The sequence below is a fragment of the Ceratotherium simum genome, chromosome 4 (genome assembly GCF_057802395.1).
Source record: "Ceratotherium simum simum isolate JZ-2026a chromosome 4, ASM5780239v1, whole genome shotgun sequence".
NCBI lineage: Eukaryota > Metazoa > Chordata > Mammalia > Perissodactyla > Rhinocerotidae > Ceratotherium > Ceratotherium simum.
Genome location: NC_141903.1, coordinates 59,458,436 through 59,475,732, shown reverse-complemented (window position 1 = coordinate 59,475,732; position 17,297 = coordinate 59,458,436). Strand labels below are relative to the sequence as shown.

The 17,297-nt window shown below is 39.4% G+C and overlaps 1 protein-coding gene across 3 annotated transcripts in view; it reads right to left on the bottom strand.

Moving 5' to 3' along the window:
- EPB41L4A (erythrocyte membrane protein band 4.1 like 4A) overlaps nt 1–17,297 on the bottom strand; it is a 242,249-nt gene that overhangs the window by 127,918 nt on the left and 97,034 nt on the right. For all 3 annotated transcript variants that reach the window (XM_087429928.1, XM_087429929.1, XM_004420315.3), the window contains exon 3: nt 9,607–9,711. In XM_087429928.1, coding sequence (XP_087286054.1) covers nt 9,607–9,711 — 105 coding nt within the window. The remainder of the gene's footprint in view (nt 1–9,606; nt 9,712–17,297) is intronic.

Here is a 17,297-nt window from a genome sequence, read left to right as displayed (position 1 = left end):
ATTAAGACACACATGTCCAATAAATGTTTCCTTTTTATGTTTAATAATTATTAAAATGCATAATATCTTGCTGTTTTAATTAATGGTATACTGATAACCATAGTAATAATAACTGCTCTTAAGGCTCAATAACAACTAGAGCCTTAAGGTCTCAGGAAATAAACTTCTAAAATTTCTATTTATATCTACGATATTGTTATAGATAAATATATTTTATTAATAAAAATATAATGAGAAAAATTAATGAAGAAAGTGGAGTAGAAATACAGGTTTAAGGAGATAAAAGGAATAAAGACAAATTTCTGACTTGTTCATGTATATTTTTTTAAAGATTGATGAGTATAAAACTGCTATAATATACAGATTCACTGGATACATTTAAGAGTAATGTGACAGATTTTACAATGTCAGTATTTATGATAAGCCAAAAATTTGCATCTAAACTTCTCATAAAATTTTTACTCTCAATCTAAAATTATACACAGGCATATAGTTTTAAAAAATTCTGGAAAATCACTGCTCTCAGGAACATAAGAAAAAGAGCAGGTCTGGAGGGGGAGATGAAGATTTCAGTTTTGAATAAGCAGCATTTGAGACGCCTGAGGGACACCCAAGTACATAGTAGGAGCTAACACTGATATTACACTGACTACAGGGTCTAACGCACCAGTCTGGGCGTTTATTACATGGACTGCTCTAACTCTCACTATCTCCCTTTAAAGTTGGTACTGTTACTATCCCCACTTTATAAATGGGGAAACTGAGGCATAGAGAAGTTAGGAGACTCACCCAACGCCACACAGCTCTCCCAAGCAATAGAGTGTGTGTGAATCCTGACAGTCTGGAGGCAGAGTCTGCAGTCTTTTCACAGTATACGCTCAAGAGTATAACGCCTCTTGAGATATCAGGGTTGGAGATACAAATATGAGGGTCATTTGAGCCTTTGATCATAATTTAAACCACAGAGCAGATGAGATTACATAAGATGAGTGACACATATTCAATAGCAGGAAAATGAGAGCTTCAGTGGTAGGGGTCCCCATGAAGATGCTTCTGGCACTCCCCCTTCCAGATCCCTGGACTCTTGAAAAGCCTCCAGCCATAGTTTTCTCCAGGTTTTTTTCCCCAGGTCCCCTTCATATGTTGTTGTCAGTTCTCCCGGGCTGCCGCAGTGTTTATGATGCTCTTCGTAAGTCAAAGGGCTACTGGAGGAAACCTTTCTGCTTCTTCATCTTTGCCCTCTGTTCCTCCACCATATGCTTGAAGATGCCTCAGATAGTAAAAGTTGTGATTCAAAATAACCCAGCATGACAAACTTCCTTTCTTTCTTTGCAGTAGGAGTCACATCATCACTTACGTACATCTTAGTCATTATGGGTGTTTACCAGAACATAAAATTACAGAAGTGAAATCTCACTCACACTACAAAATACAATAAATGGGGATACAAAGAAGAACACCATTACTCATGGCAGAGCCTGCCTGCTAGTGCTCAATGGATGAAGATCATTTTTGCTCAGTACTACTCAGCATTCAGGGGTGGAGGGGAGGATACAATATATATATACACAGTTTAGTTTATATATTTTAAGAAATTATTTCAGAGACAAATAGTATTGGAAGAGGTAGAATTAAATGTGTGAGCCTGGACCCAGTTAGAGCATAAGAGAATCAAGGACAAAATCCTGGTAAATATCAACATTTTACGGAATAGATAGAGGAGAAGTGATCATAAAAAGACTAAATAAGAATAATCAGAAGCAAATTTGAAAAGAAGAAAACAAAGAGAATGTGCTGTCATAAGAGCAAAATGAGATTTCAAGAAGGATTGAGTCATTAGGGTCAAGGCAACAGAAGGGTCAAGAAAGATAAAGGCTGAAAATGTCACTTGCATTTAGCAACTAGAGACCCTGAGGACAGTTTCAGTGGCATGATAGGAATCAAAGCTGAACTGTGAGAAGTTGAGGAATGAATGGGATTTGCAAGTGGAGGCAATGAATTAAGACAAGGCTTTCTGGAGTTGAGGTGTGACACAGAGGAAGTCAACGTGGCAGTTGACAGAGGAGGTCATGGGAGTGGGAGAAGAGTGGCTTTAAATGAAAGAGACTTGAACATGCCCAAACCCTGAGGGAAGAGAGGGAATAGAGAGGGAGAGGGTTAGAGATACAAAGTGAGAGGTGGTAAGATCCAGGTCAGAGGCATTGGGGCTCTTCCATTGTGAGAGGAGAGGAAAGGATGGGTAAGAAGCAACTAAGTATGTGTGGAGAGTCAAGAGGTTGGGAAGGTACTGACAAGAGATTTTCACATATTGAGGCATATGGGGTAACTATTTGGGTTCAAAACTGATTCAGCTTGAACTAAACCAGCCTGATTTCTGGCCTATCAAACATACACTGCACATCTGTTTTAACCATTAAAGTCAAGAATTCACTCTCTTAAGATAAGAATGCGTACTTCCCTCCTACGCCCTATTGGTAAGGGCCGTGTTAGTCCCTTTCTGGACATCAGGGTCACGTTGACCTGCTAATTTGCAACTGAATACCTCTTTGAAACTCTGAATGTATATCCTGGGCATGTTTAATGTGTGTTCTTTGTTCTAAAAAGATATAAGACTGTACTGAAAACCAGGCTTCTCCAAAGGCTATCTTCCTTCCTGGAAAAGGCCTTCCCGGGTTATAATCCTCAGTTTGGCTCAAGTAAAACTCACCTATCTCTCTTATCTAGAGAATGGTTATTGGTTATTTTGTGTCAACAGTACCATGTGATTACCTATATTGTCTTACTGAAGCAAAAGAGCATTCATTAGAAGAGGATATTCACATGCTGGCTGTACCTGCATTCTACATGTTTCCCCACTTCTTTGACGTATGAAGTCACAGGGCAGCAGATCCAGCAGCCTGATTCTCAAAGCCAGGTTGAATTCCATACTCTGAGAAAACCTCTAATTACACAGAACCTCTGCCTTTGAAGGAGTAATTTGTAAAGGAGCCTGAAGTGCTAACGTTAAAATAAGGTATGATTATAACTACTAATTTTAAAACCAGAAGTAGTATTGGGATATCGCATTTATCCTCATTACAGCTTTCAATAACAACAAAACTCATCTTCAAAAATCTCCAAAGGTGTCTAAGAGTCAAGAGCTTATTTGATTTTCTCTCTTCTTTCTTTCAGACTGTTTCTTTCTTTCCTCTACTTCACTCCTTCAAATAAATGTATCACCAGCAATATTTTCCTCCATCTGAGTTTCAACAGGAAAGGCCTTCTACATGTTTAACACCTTATAATCTACAAAGAGCTCTCACGTGTTCTCTAATCTGGTCCTACAACAATCCTGAGTTGGGAAGGGGAGGCATTATTACTCTCAAGATTCAGAAAAATTAAGTGACTTGACGATTCATTAGGTGCAAACACAGGACTCAGACCTATCCTGTGACTCCAAAGGGAGTTATCTGTTCCACCACATCACACTCCATTTATAATAACTTCTGAACACCAAAAGGTGGTTCATGTTCCTTCTAGCCTTAGAGTAATTTCAAATTCACCCAATTCTTAAAAGTGAAGAAGTCTGTATTGTAATTTTAATTCTCTGCCTATCATTAACAGAACTCACTAGCCCCCTCTCATAAGGAACCTAAATAATCTTGAAGCAGCAGCTAATATTGCTCATAGACATCTGGAGATGCACATGCAGCCCTAATCCCAACAATCCTGACATGCAGAAGGATATATGCTATTACGACCCAGTGAAAGTAATAGTGTTCCAGGTTTCTGCCTAATAGGTAAACCCAAACAAGAAAGCCCTCATATTTCCACTGAACAGGCAAGATAAAATGCTTCCCACCGTAACCATGTGTATTAGTTTATTTTTGCTGCTGTAACAAATTACCATAAATTTGGTGGCTTAAAAACGGAAACTTATTATCTTACAATTCTGAAGGTCAGAAGTCCAAAATGGTCTCACTGGGGGCAACAGACTGAATGTTTGAGTCCCCCCAAATTTCATATGTTGAAACCCTAATCCCAATATGATGGTATTTTGGAAGTGGGGCCTTTCAGAAGTAATTAGCTCTGGAGGGTAGAGCTCTCATGAATCGGATTGGGGCCAGAGAGCTAGCTAGCTCTCTTTTCATCATGTGAAGTTACAAGGAGAAGTGAGCTGTCTGTAACCAGGAAGTGGACTTGCACCAGAACCCAACTATGCTGGTACTCTGATCTCAGACTTCCAGCCTCCAGAACTATGAAAAATAAATGTTTCCTGTTTAAGTGACCCAGTCTATGGTAATTTGTTATAGCAGCCCAAACTGATTAAGACATTGGGCTAAAATCAAAGTGTAGGGGCTGGCCCAGTGGTGTAGTGGTTAAGTTCGCGCGCTCCGGTTCGGTGGCCCGGGGGTCACAGGTTCGGATCCCAGGCGCGGACCTATGCACCACTCATCAAGCCATGCTGTGGTGGTGTCCTATGTACAAAATAGAGGAAGATGGGCACAGATGTTAGCAATGTTAGCTCATGGCCAATCTTCCTCACTAAAAAAAAAGAAACAAAGAAAAAGGGGGCCAGCCTGGTGGCGTAGTGGTTAAGTTCACACGCTCTGCTTCAGCGGCCAGAGGTTCGCAGGTTCGGATCCCGGGCGTGGGCGTACACACCACTCATCAAGCCATGCTGTGGCAGCATCCCACATACAAAAAATAGGGGAAGATGGGTACACATGTTAGCTCAGGGACAATCTTCCTTACCAAAAAACAACAAAAATAACCAAATGTAGGCTGTGTTCCTTCTGGAGGATCCAGGGAAGAATCTACTTCCTTGCCTTTTCCAGCTTCTAGAGGTTGCCTGCATTCCTTGGATGAAGGTCCCCTTCCAGTAATGGTCATGACTCTGACCTCTGCTTCCATTATCATATCTCCTCCTCTCTGACTCTCCTGCCTCCCCTTTGTCATGTATAAGGACACTTGTAATTATATTGGTCCCACCTGGATAACCAAGGATACTCTCCTCATCACAAGATCCTTAATTACATCTGCAAAGTCCCTTTCGCCATGTAAGGTGACATATTCACAGGTGCTGGGGATTCAAAATAAAGATACACCAAGCTGAGCTGCAAGGCCACACACCATGAGGAGAATGAGGTGTTCCTGCTGAGCAAGCAACTAAACTTGTGATAAGCAGTCCTAGAATGTACTGGAGGGAGCAAACTTTTCTGGAAGTTCTGCTGTTCTAGATTAATGGTCAGTACTCTAAGAGAATTTTAAATATTTACAGCTAATAAGTGGCAAGGTCATTAGACAAATCTAAATCTCTGACTCCCACATGTGTTCTTGTAATCCCTACGACAGACTACGTCACAGCTACCTTTCTGTAAGTCAAACCAAAGCCCTGATATAAAAGAGGTACATCCCCCGCATAGACCATTCTGGATCAAGAAAAAACCTGATGACACAGGCCAGAGCAGAACAGAAAGCAGGCTCTATGCTCAGGCTAAGTGCTTTCCTGTTTGTCTTTAGGAAAAGGAACTGCAAGTATGTGAAGCCTGTGGTGCATCGTTCAGAGATTATTTTATAAAAGTAAGTCTGAGTTAACACACGCAGTATTGTGTTAATTCAGTCTCAGTAAACGTGTCTTCATGAAGAATTGTTTTTATTTCCTGGAGATTCTTTTATAGACCCTACCTCAGAAGTGAAGAAATCATGGTGCCCAGAGTGTTCAAATCAAGTCAGCTGCACTCCTTAGAGAGAAGTTGGCTCTAACAAGGTTTATTTCTCTCTTGCTGTTACTCTTTACACATAGGTAACACCTGAATCAATGCATTTGTTACATGAATGTCCCAGGACTTGGTTTCATGGAATGTATAGTTTAATAAAATTTGTGATTTTTCATTTAATATTCCAGGCAGTAAATTCCCCTTCCTCAGAATTCCTGAGACTATGTGAAAAACCGAGAAAGCTCTAGCCCATGGCCTGCATTCATTAAATATTAGGCATTCATTAAATAACTGTTGACCACATGAACATATAACATACATAAAGACCTCAATAAACTTTCTTGCCACAAGGTCAATCTAAGAAGTTTACTTTTTGGAAAATGCCATTTAACTCCTCTCAACAAACATTAATATGTAAATTGCACAGAAAGAGAGAATTCTGTAGTATCCTAAGTATGCAAACCCTTTCATCTTACATGCATTCAAGTCAGGATATTATAGTGGTTGCAATGTCTTGGAGACATGAACACTTGGGTTTGAATTCTAGTCCTAATTCTTGCTAGTTATGTGACCTTGGGCAAGTTGCTTAACCTTTTAAGCTTCTGTTTCTTCATCTCTAACGGCAGGATAATAATATTGAACTTGGACAGTTGTTCTGAGCATGTAAAGACAACACACAGAAAATGTTCAACAGTTCCTGGTGCATCAATGACGATGATGGTGACGGGTGATGATAACGAACTGTCTAGATCCAAGCCTCTCGGTTACACTGGTCCTCCAAGATAGACAAGTTTCCTGCCATGTAAGGTGCATCTGTCCTAGGGACATGTTCACCAGGTATGCTGCTCCCTAATTCTCTGGAGTAGCTGCTCATGCAACACGCACTAAATCTCCGAGCTGGGCATAAAGCCCTCCCTGACTCTTGCCCCCCAGCCCTTCAGCCACTGCCAGTCCAGCTCACTTGCTTATACTCTGACCACAACTGGCTGACTAGCATGCTGCAGGCTGCCCAGTCTACTCCCCCAACCCCAGCCAGAGTTGGGGATGCCCCCAGGGCACGATCCATTGCTGATGGGAGAGGGGGAGGAACAGCCTAGGGCTTTTCACTGATGTGAGCCATTTCTTCTTTCCTTGTCATCTTTCTTCTCTTTTAGCCCCAGCTCCTTCTCCCACTTTCTCTCTTTATTTGCCTCAAGAGTTAACCTCAGTAGTCCTTCTTAGGGCCTCAAAGTCTTATCTATGTAGATCTTAATTATACCAAAGATAGTTACACAGGTATTCTCCATTAAAAATAAACTTTTGGGGGGCCGGCCTGGTGGCGCAGGTGGCTGAGTGCGCGCGCTCCGCTGTGGCGCCCGGTGTTTGCCAGTTCGGATCCCAGGCGCCCACCGACACGCTGCTTGTTGGGCCATGCTGTGGCGGCGTCCCATGTAGAGTGGAGGAAGATGGGCACGAACGTTGGCCCAGAGCCAGTCTTCCTCAGCAAAAAGAGGAGGATTGGCAGACGTTAGCTCAGGGCTGATCTTCCTCAAATAAATAAATAAATAAATAAACTTTTGGGTGCAGAAAAAGAGCAAAGCAATACACAAAATCCAATCTAAAGGATAGTAATTTAGGCTCATTCATGGAAATCATTACTCTATTTCTAAGACAAAGATTTTTCACCATGTCCTGGGCCATTCTAACATAGGGCTATTCTTTAAATGCTTATTTACCTTAAGTAACTAACTGTGGGATATGCAGGGCTGCTCCCACTAATATAGAGAGAGGACAGGGAAACATGATTTGGGGTTTATGGACAATTTCCCCAGAAACAAAGTTGTGCCTTGCGTGGCTGCCCTTCTAGAGTGAAAAGCCTGCCTGAGCTTTTTCTGAGGGAGATCCTAAGTTCTGCTCAGTATACAAGAAAAGAGAATCAGGGATAGAATCATGTGTTCCCATCCAGATACTCTGTCAGCCCTCCAGAAATGGTACACTTTGATGCAATGGTTACCTAGAGGAAGGGCAAGTTTTCATGACCTTATTCTCACAGCTTCCTACAATTAAAAGGAATATAAGATAATCAGATAATACATTTGAACATGCAAAGACTAAGCTATGTTTACAAACCACCTCTATATCTGACTTCACTAGAAAGAAAGAAAATCAGCAGAAGCAAAAAATAGTTTTTTCATATGATTCACACTCCTGATGTTCTTACCACATCAAAAAACACAACATTAAGAACTTTCTCCTTCTAACTGTGTAACTTATTTTCTCCTAAAACATCTGTATTACAAACACTATCACAAATGCCAACCCTTAGGAATAAAGGTGAAAAAAGTGAAAAAAAAATTTTTGGTCTTAATATAAGCCCTAGAAAACTTTTAATAAATTATCAATACCAACTACTAATTCTTTGGCAGTAACAGACAATTTTTTGAAATTCTCTAGCTTGTCACATTTTTTTCTTTGCAAAGTTAAAAAAAAAAAAAAAAAAGACAGATAAGGTCTATACAATTTTAGCAAGATAGTCAATCTTTCCAGGCAAGGTCTGACACACTAGATAAGATCAGGAAACTGTATTTTTCTCTGCTAGGAAAAAAGTTATTTCAAAAATATGAATGTAATGCAAGATATCTTCTATAGCCTTCAATTTAATCTTTCGGTAGAGATTTACAGCTCTGCTATATTGACTTATGGCCTGTACAGGATAGAAGTCAGTGAACTTCTGAATATGTCCACTTCCCTTTCTTTGAAGTATGCATTAATAACCACTTGCCTTTAGAAAGCTATTCCTTTCTATGGAAAACTAACCAACACACCCAATTTTTTATTCCTACTTTGTGAAATCTGCCTGTGAAACAGAACAGGTTATGGAACTAGCTCAAGAAAAATCACAAGTTATCACCATCAATAGCATTCCATTTGCCGGCCTCTTCTCACCCTAGCACATTACTGGGACCAGGGCAGAGAAACCCCTCAGACAATCACGTCCCTCACTGAACAGACCCCAGACGACCCAGTGGAGGCTGGGAGAACTGATGAAGGAAGAGGAGGAAATCTTTATTTTAACAGGAGTTGAACAACATGAAAAATAAAAGGTAGGTCAGGCAGGTAAATACCCTATAAAAATAGGGTATTTTTAAGGTAAGCATATAAGCATTTTGCATAGTGTCTATCTGAGGTTAAGATCTTTCTTAGACTAAAACAAAAGTCACTAATGAATATCCTTTCATACCTCAAAATCATCACCTCCAAAGTCTCCCCTCTGTTCATCATCCAAGAGACAGCGTTTCAGAAACATACATATGCATATACACACTAACCAATGTGGTGCGTTTCTTAGTAACTCTACCATCCAACCAGTCAGGAAGGTTCTGAGTTAAACCCTCATGAACAATTGACATCAGACACCAAAAGCTTGGTTGCCATTATTATTCCATGAAGCTCATGAATGAACACCCCTACTTATTTTATTTTATAATTCCTCATCCAACCTCTAAAACTTAGATAGGCACCTTTTTACACCATGTGTATGTCTTCTCTTTAACCATTTACTTTCTCAAAAGGCAATAATATCTGTCACTTCAAGAGACTAGCCACTTGCCTCCTAACACATTAAATGGCTTATTCAAACCTCCTAACAGCACAAATGGAAAGTACTCCCAACGATATGGTTGCCAAAATGGAAACCAGGTAAGCCACCCGCAAAGAAGAGTACACATATATAAGTTGTGAATCCTGCAATAGATTTCCGGCAAAAGAGGGGAAAAAATGAAAAAATTAGCAGGGGTAAACACGTTTAAGGTTTTCAAAATTGTTTTCATTTACAAAGACTCTAACCACCTAAAACCACATTAGAAAAGGCCAGAGATAGAGTGAAATTTATGTCCAGAAAAATTTAACATGAAGTCATTGTACTCACTGTCTGATGGCTCCTGTCACAGTAACGCAGCCCAAAATAATCTATCTCCACGAGGTTTATGTGACGGAACACGTGGTTAAGGACAACGGAACCTTTCGTTGACTTCTGCAAAAACAATGCACAGTTTGTTTTGTTTAACAAGGTGTCTTGTCTTTCTCAGTGGAGCAGTCACAGCTCTCACCTTTTGTTAGCTTTGCTCACAACAGGAGCGATTTTATTAGCCCGTGCTTCCCTCTAAGTTCTACCTCTGCTACCAAGAAAAGAGAGGTTTTAAGTAAAGCGCATTAAAAAATTGCTTTGGAAAGCAATTTTAAAATTGTAATGGGTTTCAAATTAATACAACCTTCTTTTCTCATGGAAATGTAAATTATCTTCAGCACAAAATTCTTCTAATAAAGATAATCTTTTATATGAAGAGCATCTAATAAATTCATCAAAAAAACCACTTACTTTAGTTAAAATCCCACAATTCTTGCACTTTAAAAAGCAATTTTCACCTACAGCATTACTCTCACAACTAATACAGAAGATATATAAAATTAAAATAACAGCAGCCAAACCTTTTATTTTCAATCCTCAACTAATAAACCGATAGATTAAAGCTGCCAAAGTCAATGTTCTGGAAAACCCTTGTGAAGATATTTTACTTTATCTCTTTCACATAAGCACAGACATAAAGAAAACATTTCCCTTGGCTGCTCTGTAAATGCTGACACCTATCTAAAAATCTAATTTCTCTTCTCCCCCTCCCACTATATACACCGAGATTCTTTAAATTAAGATTATTACCATATATTAAATACCAATTATTCACACATATGAGATAAACATTTAACCAGCAAGCACTGCTCCACATATCACATTAATCCTGAAAATAATCCATTTCGATGGTATACATATAGACTTTTCCTTTCTTTTGCCCCATCATTGGCAAGTTTAACAAGGTACTAAAAGAAATCCCCAAGAAGTCATACATTATGATAATGAAGTAGGCCTTTGTTCAGCTGCATCTTCCCTCTGAGAATTACCATCATGTGCTTACTCATGAATGGTGAGTACTCAATATTGCACTGTTTTTAGAAAATGGATTTGTAACGTAAGGGAAATGTTTTGATTAAATGTATTATAAAATGACTGATAAGAGGTGATAAAAGCAGACACTGGGAGAAGGCAGTTCTTGTTGCAAATCCCACAGGTATCTTGTTTTCCTCTAAATTACCTTGGTTACACTTAATTGGTCCCTTTTTCAAAACCCATTAGATAATTTATAAACAAAAAGCCCTTCCAGGATGGATCTTTAGGTTATTGGACATTTTCTGCTATAACAATATCACATCCAGTAAATGCCTTTTTGGACTCATGTACCTGTGCTTTTAGCTAAGGTAAAAATCTAAACGTGAAATTACACATTTGAAGGCTATGCATACTTAAAATTACAAGGGGCACTGCCAAAAAGACCATTACAATTCATTCAATGAGAGTACGTTTCCCACACCCTTGCCAACATTTGGATTGAGCAACTTTTTCCAAACTGAATGAGCAAAAAAGTGGAGAAGGGAGTAACTGTTTTAATTTGCATTTTCCTGACACTAATAAAATTAAGTGCTCTTAACATGTGCTTACTAACCAATTGCATTTCCTAGCATTTAGGTTAGGCATTCTCTAACCTGAAGTTTATGAGCAAATTCTCTTAAGCACTTCTTTTACTTGTACAATTTTACTTAGAATATTTAGCTCATCACTCCATCTGGAAATTATTTTTGTGCTTGGGATAAGGGCCTAACTTTGTTTCCAAATGGATAGACAATTGTACCACCATTTACCGAAAAGGCTATGATTTCCCTTTTGATTTGGAACAACCTTATCATCTACTAAATGAACTCTCATTCTATCCCATGGATTATTCCTGGACCAATACTCCAAGATTTTAATGAGTTTAGTTTAATATAATTTGTTGATATCTATCACTCTTTTTCAAAATTGTCTTTGCCAATTCTTAGACATTTTCTTCTACCAGAGGAAGTTTAGAACCAGATTGCCAATTTAATACACAGTTCTGTTGGGAATTTGACTGGAATTAAACTTAATTGACAGATTGGATGATTGGGGGGATATGATGATATGATATTTCCAAAGTGAAACCTATATTTTTTTAATATCCTTCAAGGAAATTTTACTTTTTTTCACGTGGGTCTTATAAAATTCCATTTGAGCTTTGTGGCAGGCAGAGTTTACAAAACACCCCCTTCCCAAAATGTCCTGCTATAATATAATCCCCGGATCCGGGGTGAGTATGAGGAAATATCACTCCTGCGATTGTGTTATAAATCACAGTTTGCCTTAATACAGGGAGGTGGTTCGAGTGGATCTGACCTAATCACTTGGGCCCTTATAAGCAAAGCACTTTCTCCAGCAAAAGAGAAAGGCAGAAGGTAAGTCGAAGATATTCAAAGCATAAGAACAACTGCACAGGTCCTTGCCACTTGAAAGATGGAGGGAGCCATCTGAGAAAGCAATGCAAGCAGCCTCAAGGAGCTGAGAGCACACCCCAGCAGACAGCCAGCAAGGAAATGGGAACCTCAGTCCTACAGCCCAAAAAACTATCAGATTTTGCTAACAACCTGAAAGAGTCTGGAAGCAGACTTTCCCTCAAAGCCTTCAGATTAGAGCCCAACTGACCAACACCTTGATTTCAGCCTTGTGAGACTGAGCTTAGAACCCAGTCATGCTGTCATGGACTCCGGATCTACAGAATAGTGAGATAACAAATGGGGGTATATTTAACCAGAATTTGTGGCAATTTGCAGCAATAGAAAACTAATACAGGCTTATTCTTAGCTATTTTATAGTTTTTTGTTATATTATACTTTCTGAATGGCTATTGCTAATGTATTGGGAAGCAACTGATTTTTCTACATTGGTCTATTTCCTAGCCATCTTGCGTAACTCATATTAATGAAAAGAGTCCTTCAGTCTCTGTCTATGGTGTCTTTTCATATGACCACATTTTCTACAAATAGTAAGTGTTCTAGTTCTTCCTTTTCAAAACGCCTCCTCCATATTTCTTTTTCTTACTGCATTGGCTGGGGCCTCAATAAAATGATGACTGGTAGTGTGAGAACATTCATCCCTATCTTCTTCTTGACCTGAAGGTAATCACTTCTAAAATTTCACCACTAAGTATAACGGCTGCTATAAAGCCCTTTTACATACCCTTTATCAAATAGAAGATTCCTTTTATTCCTGCTTTTTTAGTTTTTTTGTTTGTTTTTGTTTTGTTTTATTCTGTTTTGATTTTTAGTTAAGAATGGGTAATAATTTTATCAGCTTCTTTTTGGGAATCTGAGATGATTACATGATTTTTGTCCTTTCATCTATGAGTTACATTACTGGAGTTTCTAATGTCAAATATCCTTAATAGAGAATTTCCCATTTTGGTTCTTTTGTTTGGGGTGTATAATATCAAGCCCATCCCTATTTGGAAAGGATCCCCCACTATGCAAGTCTTGTTAGAAGCAGGAACTAGACTCCCTAACACCTGGCACCTGGGCTGCAACACATGACCTGGTTTCAGCCAAGGACTTTGACTTCTGAGCAAGTGATGGAAAGATGAAGGCAGAGTTGAGAATTCAGTCATGGCAGTGGCTCCCAATGGTAGGCTGTCCAACAGCAGAGACGTCCAGAGGTGGAATCATTGGGACAGGGAGTAATGGTGACTGATTCCTGAGCCAGGTTTCCCAGAATTCTTGAGGTACTAAATAGGAGCAGCCAGGTGATCCACCAGCCTCCCTTCCCTTGCCCTGTCGGAGCAGTGACTGTGTGTTTGGACCCAAGAGCCATGCCAGAGTCCCAAGTAAAAATCCCAAGTAAGAATACAGAAAATTGGCTGCAATGGCATACTGAAAATATCATAAATACTAACAGTTCATCCTAGGAACATAAGCGCAAACTGGCAGAGTTCTTGGTTGCAAACAATAATAGTTGACTCTGGCTAAGTAACCATGAAAGGAATTTATTGGAAAGACACTGGGTATGTCACGGTTTCTATAGCCATCACCCTGATGGTTGCTCAAAATTTCTCCTAATCCCAATATATCCACAGCCACTAAATTTGGAGCAATCCTTAATCCATCACTACTTCCTTCTATAGTTCTCCTGCCCATGTTTTGGGCTATGGTTTCACCTTCAATTGTTTTACATTTGCCTTTTGCCTCAAGAATTTTTTATAATTTCTGGCCAACTTAAATCAGCCTTTCTTATTTTCCAGGCTGCTGTAAAATATGCACAAATATCTTTCCTGTTAGTTCAAAATATTTCTGGAAGGCTGGCATATGAGCCTAGTGCCCCATCTTGATCTAATCTCTCCTCTGGGTCCGTTCTCCTATCCAGGCACGGACAGAGTAACTAGAGGAGGTAGAGAGAGCCACACAATTCCACCCAATTCTTCTATTCCAAGCATGTAAAGAAGTGCTTCATGAACAAAAGAGGAATGAATGATGCTTGAAATTAAAGCACTGAAATGGTGTAGAATTTTTTTAAAAAATATATAAACCAAGGCTGACTTTATGAAACCATTTTATGCCTCTATTTCCACAAGAAATGTTAGCTTTTTCATAATCTATTCATGAAGCATAAAAAAGATATAACACTCTACTCATGAAGAATACACACAAAAGGAAGCTTGGAAAACCAGCTTAGTAGTTTGGAAAGTATATGGAAATTGCAGAAGTTTCATGCATAGAAGGAATCACCGTTTTCTAAAACTATCATTCCAAAAACCCCAGAACATAGTCGGTTGGTCCTCTGTGACAGTTTTGCATTTATATCGAATTTGGTGCTAAAAATACTTTACAGGCCGGCTCCGTGGCTTAGTGGTTAGGTGCGTGCGCTCTGATGCTGGCGGCCCGGGTTCGGATCCCGGGCACGCCCCAAGGCACCACTTCTCCGTCCACCCTGAGGCCGAGTCCCACGTACAGCAACTAGAAGGATGTGAACCTATGACATACAACTATCTACTGGGGCTTTGGGGGGAAAAAAATGAATAAATAAAATCTTTAAAAAAAAAAAAAAAATAAAAAAAAAAAAATAAAAAAAAATAAAAATACTTTACAAATATCATCCTTTAGCATATTTGTTAGCCTCTACAAAGAAACCACAAGGAAAGCATGCAGTGTTATGCAATGAATCCAGAGCTAACCTAAGAAAAAACATGTCTCATGATTCCCTCTACAGCTTTCTGTACATTACGGGTGTTGTCTACACATGTACCTGGAGCAGAGCCAGGCGAATCTCAGAAATACCACATTTCTGTCACTACTTCAAGCATACATGTACATGAAAACCTCTTAACGTCTTATCTGTCATAGCGCAATATGACAAGACTCAGAAAGTATGGATGCCAGCAGTAAATTAGCTACTGGGGTGGGGGTGCACACAACCAGCCCACATTTCTGCCACTCCTGCCCTAACTGACCCCTTTCAATCACCCTTCCCCCAAAGTATATTCCATTGTTATGCCTCCTACTCTTATACTTCTGGATAATTTCATTCTTCATGTGGGTTCTTCATCGAGATTGCCTATGGGCTATATTTTCCACTTCAGGTTAAAAGCCTTCAGGTTCAGAAGAAATCACCCTGAATAAAGAAATTAAGAACAGATAGAGAACTGACATGAGAGCTAAAGAAAAAACTCTAGGTACAGTGGACAAGGAACAGGCCAGTTCCAGAATTTATTACTAGAAAAGGACAAGTAAGTACCTTCAAGAATATTATGAAAGAAACATGACTTCATTCATTCAAATATTTATTGAGTACCTAATACATGCCAGCAAATGATTAATCTCTAGAAGATTGAAAAAATATGCTAATAAAAATGCCAGAGGAGAGCAAGATGCACCCAGAATACAGCACAAAGAACCTTGATGGGGAAGGCAATTGATTGGCGTATCAGAGCCCTAGAGCAGCCCTGGAGCTATGGAGTGACTAAGAAACTTCCAGAAAGTGAGACAGGGAGGGACTTAGTTTTCATCAGAAGATTTTTTGTACATTTGACTAGTTACCATGCACACATTTTACTTGTGTAAAAATATTTTTAAAAAGGAAAAGTATGCCAAGTAGAACTAGTCATTACCTTTTTTTGCTCATGAAGGTAGTTGTTTTGTGGATTTGCTTCACGCACCATCAAGTGTTAAGTAAGGAAAATGCATAGAGACAAGATAGGACTATGGTGTTGAGCTGTCAATTTGTTGACCACATTTACACATAAACAAATCACATTCCCCATTCCTCCCAAAAAAAGTTACTTTACGACTTCTTAATCTGAATTCTTCCCCAGCCCTTCGTGTAGGTAACTCTATGATACGCCGTTATACACCAGTGTATAGGCTACGTACCCCAGGCCTTAAAACGCTGAGGCACAGCTTCACTTCTAAGTCAGATGGTTAGTTTCATTTGAAGTTTAAGGAAAACTTGTTTATTAACTTTACTTCTTTCAGTACTTGGCAAAGGAAAGACATGAATGTGATTGTATTCAACACAATTCCAGTTTTTTCTGACCATTTCCAGAAGAAATCTCTGCCAAAATGAGGAATTCATCAGGATGCTACAAAATAAGCTATAACTATGACCACAGCATTTAGCAACACGCCCAAGGATTTTCTGAAAAATGAAGAAATTAAAGTATTGTCTTAGACACATAAGAGACCTCCACTGATGAGACTTTTGAGAGAATGAGTTGAGCTCCAACATAAACATCAGCAACAGAATTCATGAGGTCCCCCCGGGCCTTGGCTTGCCTGTACTATTCCCTTTATGTGGAATATATTCCCTGCTCTATCATCAAAATCCCACTTACCCTTCAAGACCCAGTTCAAACACCTGATCCATAAAGCCTGTCCTTATCCCTTCAATGTCATTATGACCTCTGCCTCCGTTGAACCTACAAAGTGTCTTATTTTTGCCCATCTCTGAGACTTACACTATTCTGCCTTTATTAAAGCCACTTCTCTTAACTTTTCTACTAAAATTTAGACATTTTGAAAGCACTTGTTGAGCATCACACACCACGTCCTTCCCATGTAGTCCAATTATTTACACACAGTAAGAATTCCCTGAAAGTTCACTGAATTAATACTAAGAGCCAACAAACAAGGAAGAGAGAGATGCAATACTGGAAACACGGTGGCCTACAAGTTAAACCTCTCTTCCTGGGGCCAGCCCAGTGCCGCAAGCGATTAAGTGCTCGCGCTCTGCTGGGGTGGCCCGGGGTTCGCCAGTTGGGATCCTGGAGGCGCACTGACGCACCGCTTGTCAGGCCATGCTGTGGCGGCGTCCCATATAAAGTGGAGGAAGATGGGCATGGATGTTAGGCCAGGGCCAGCCTTCCTCAGCAAAAAGAGGATTGGCAGATGTTAGCTCAGGGCGGATCTTCCTCACAAAAAAAAAAAAGTAAAAAAAATAACTCTCTTCCTGTCTGTTAATAAATATTTCCATTTTTCTTGACCAGTCAGACACATGAAAGCAAAGAAAGATGGATGGATTCATTTATCCTGACCTCAGTATATCAACTGATTCAAAGACGCTTAGTTTACTTTTAATTTTAAAAACGTACATTTGTTTCAGTGTTAATATAATTCCAACAGACTTAATAGACTTTAGCATAAGTATCTTATATTTGAAATTTATGCGATACC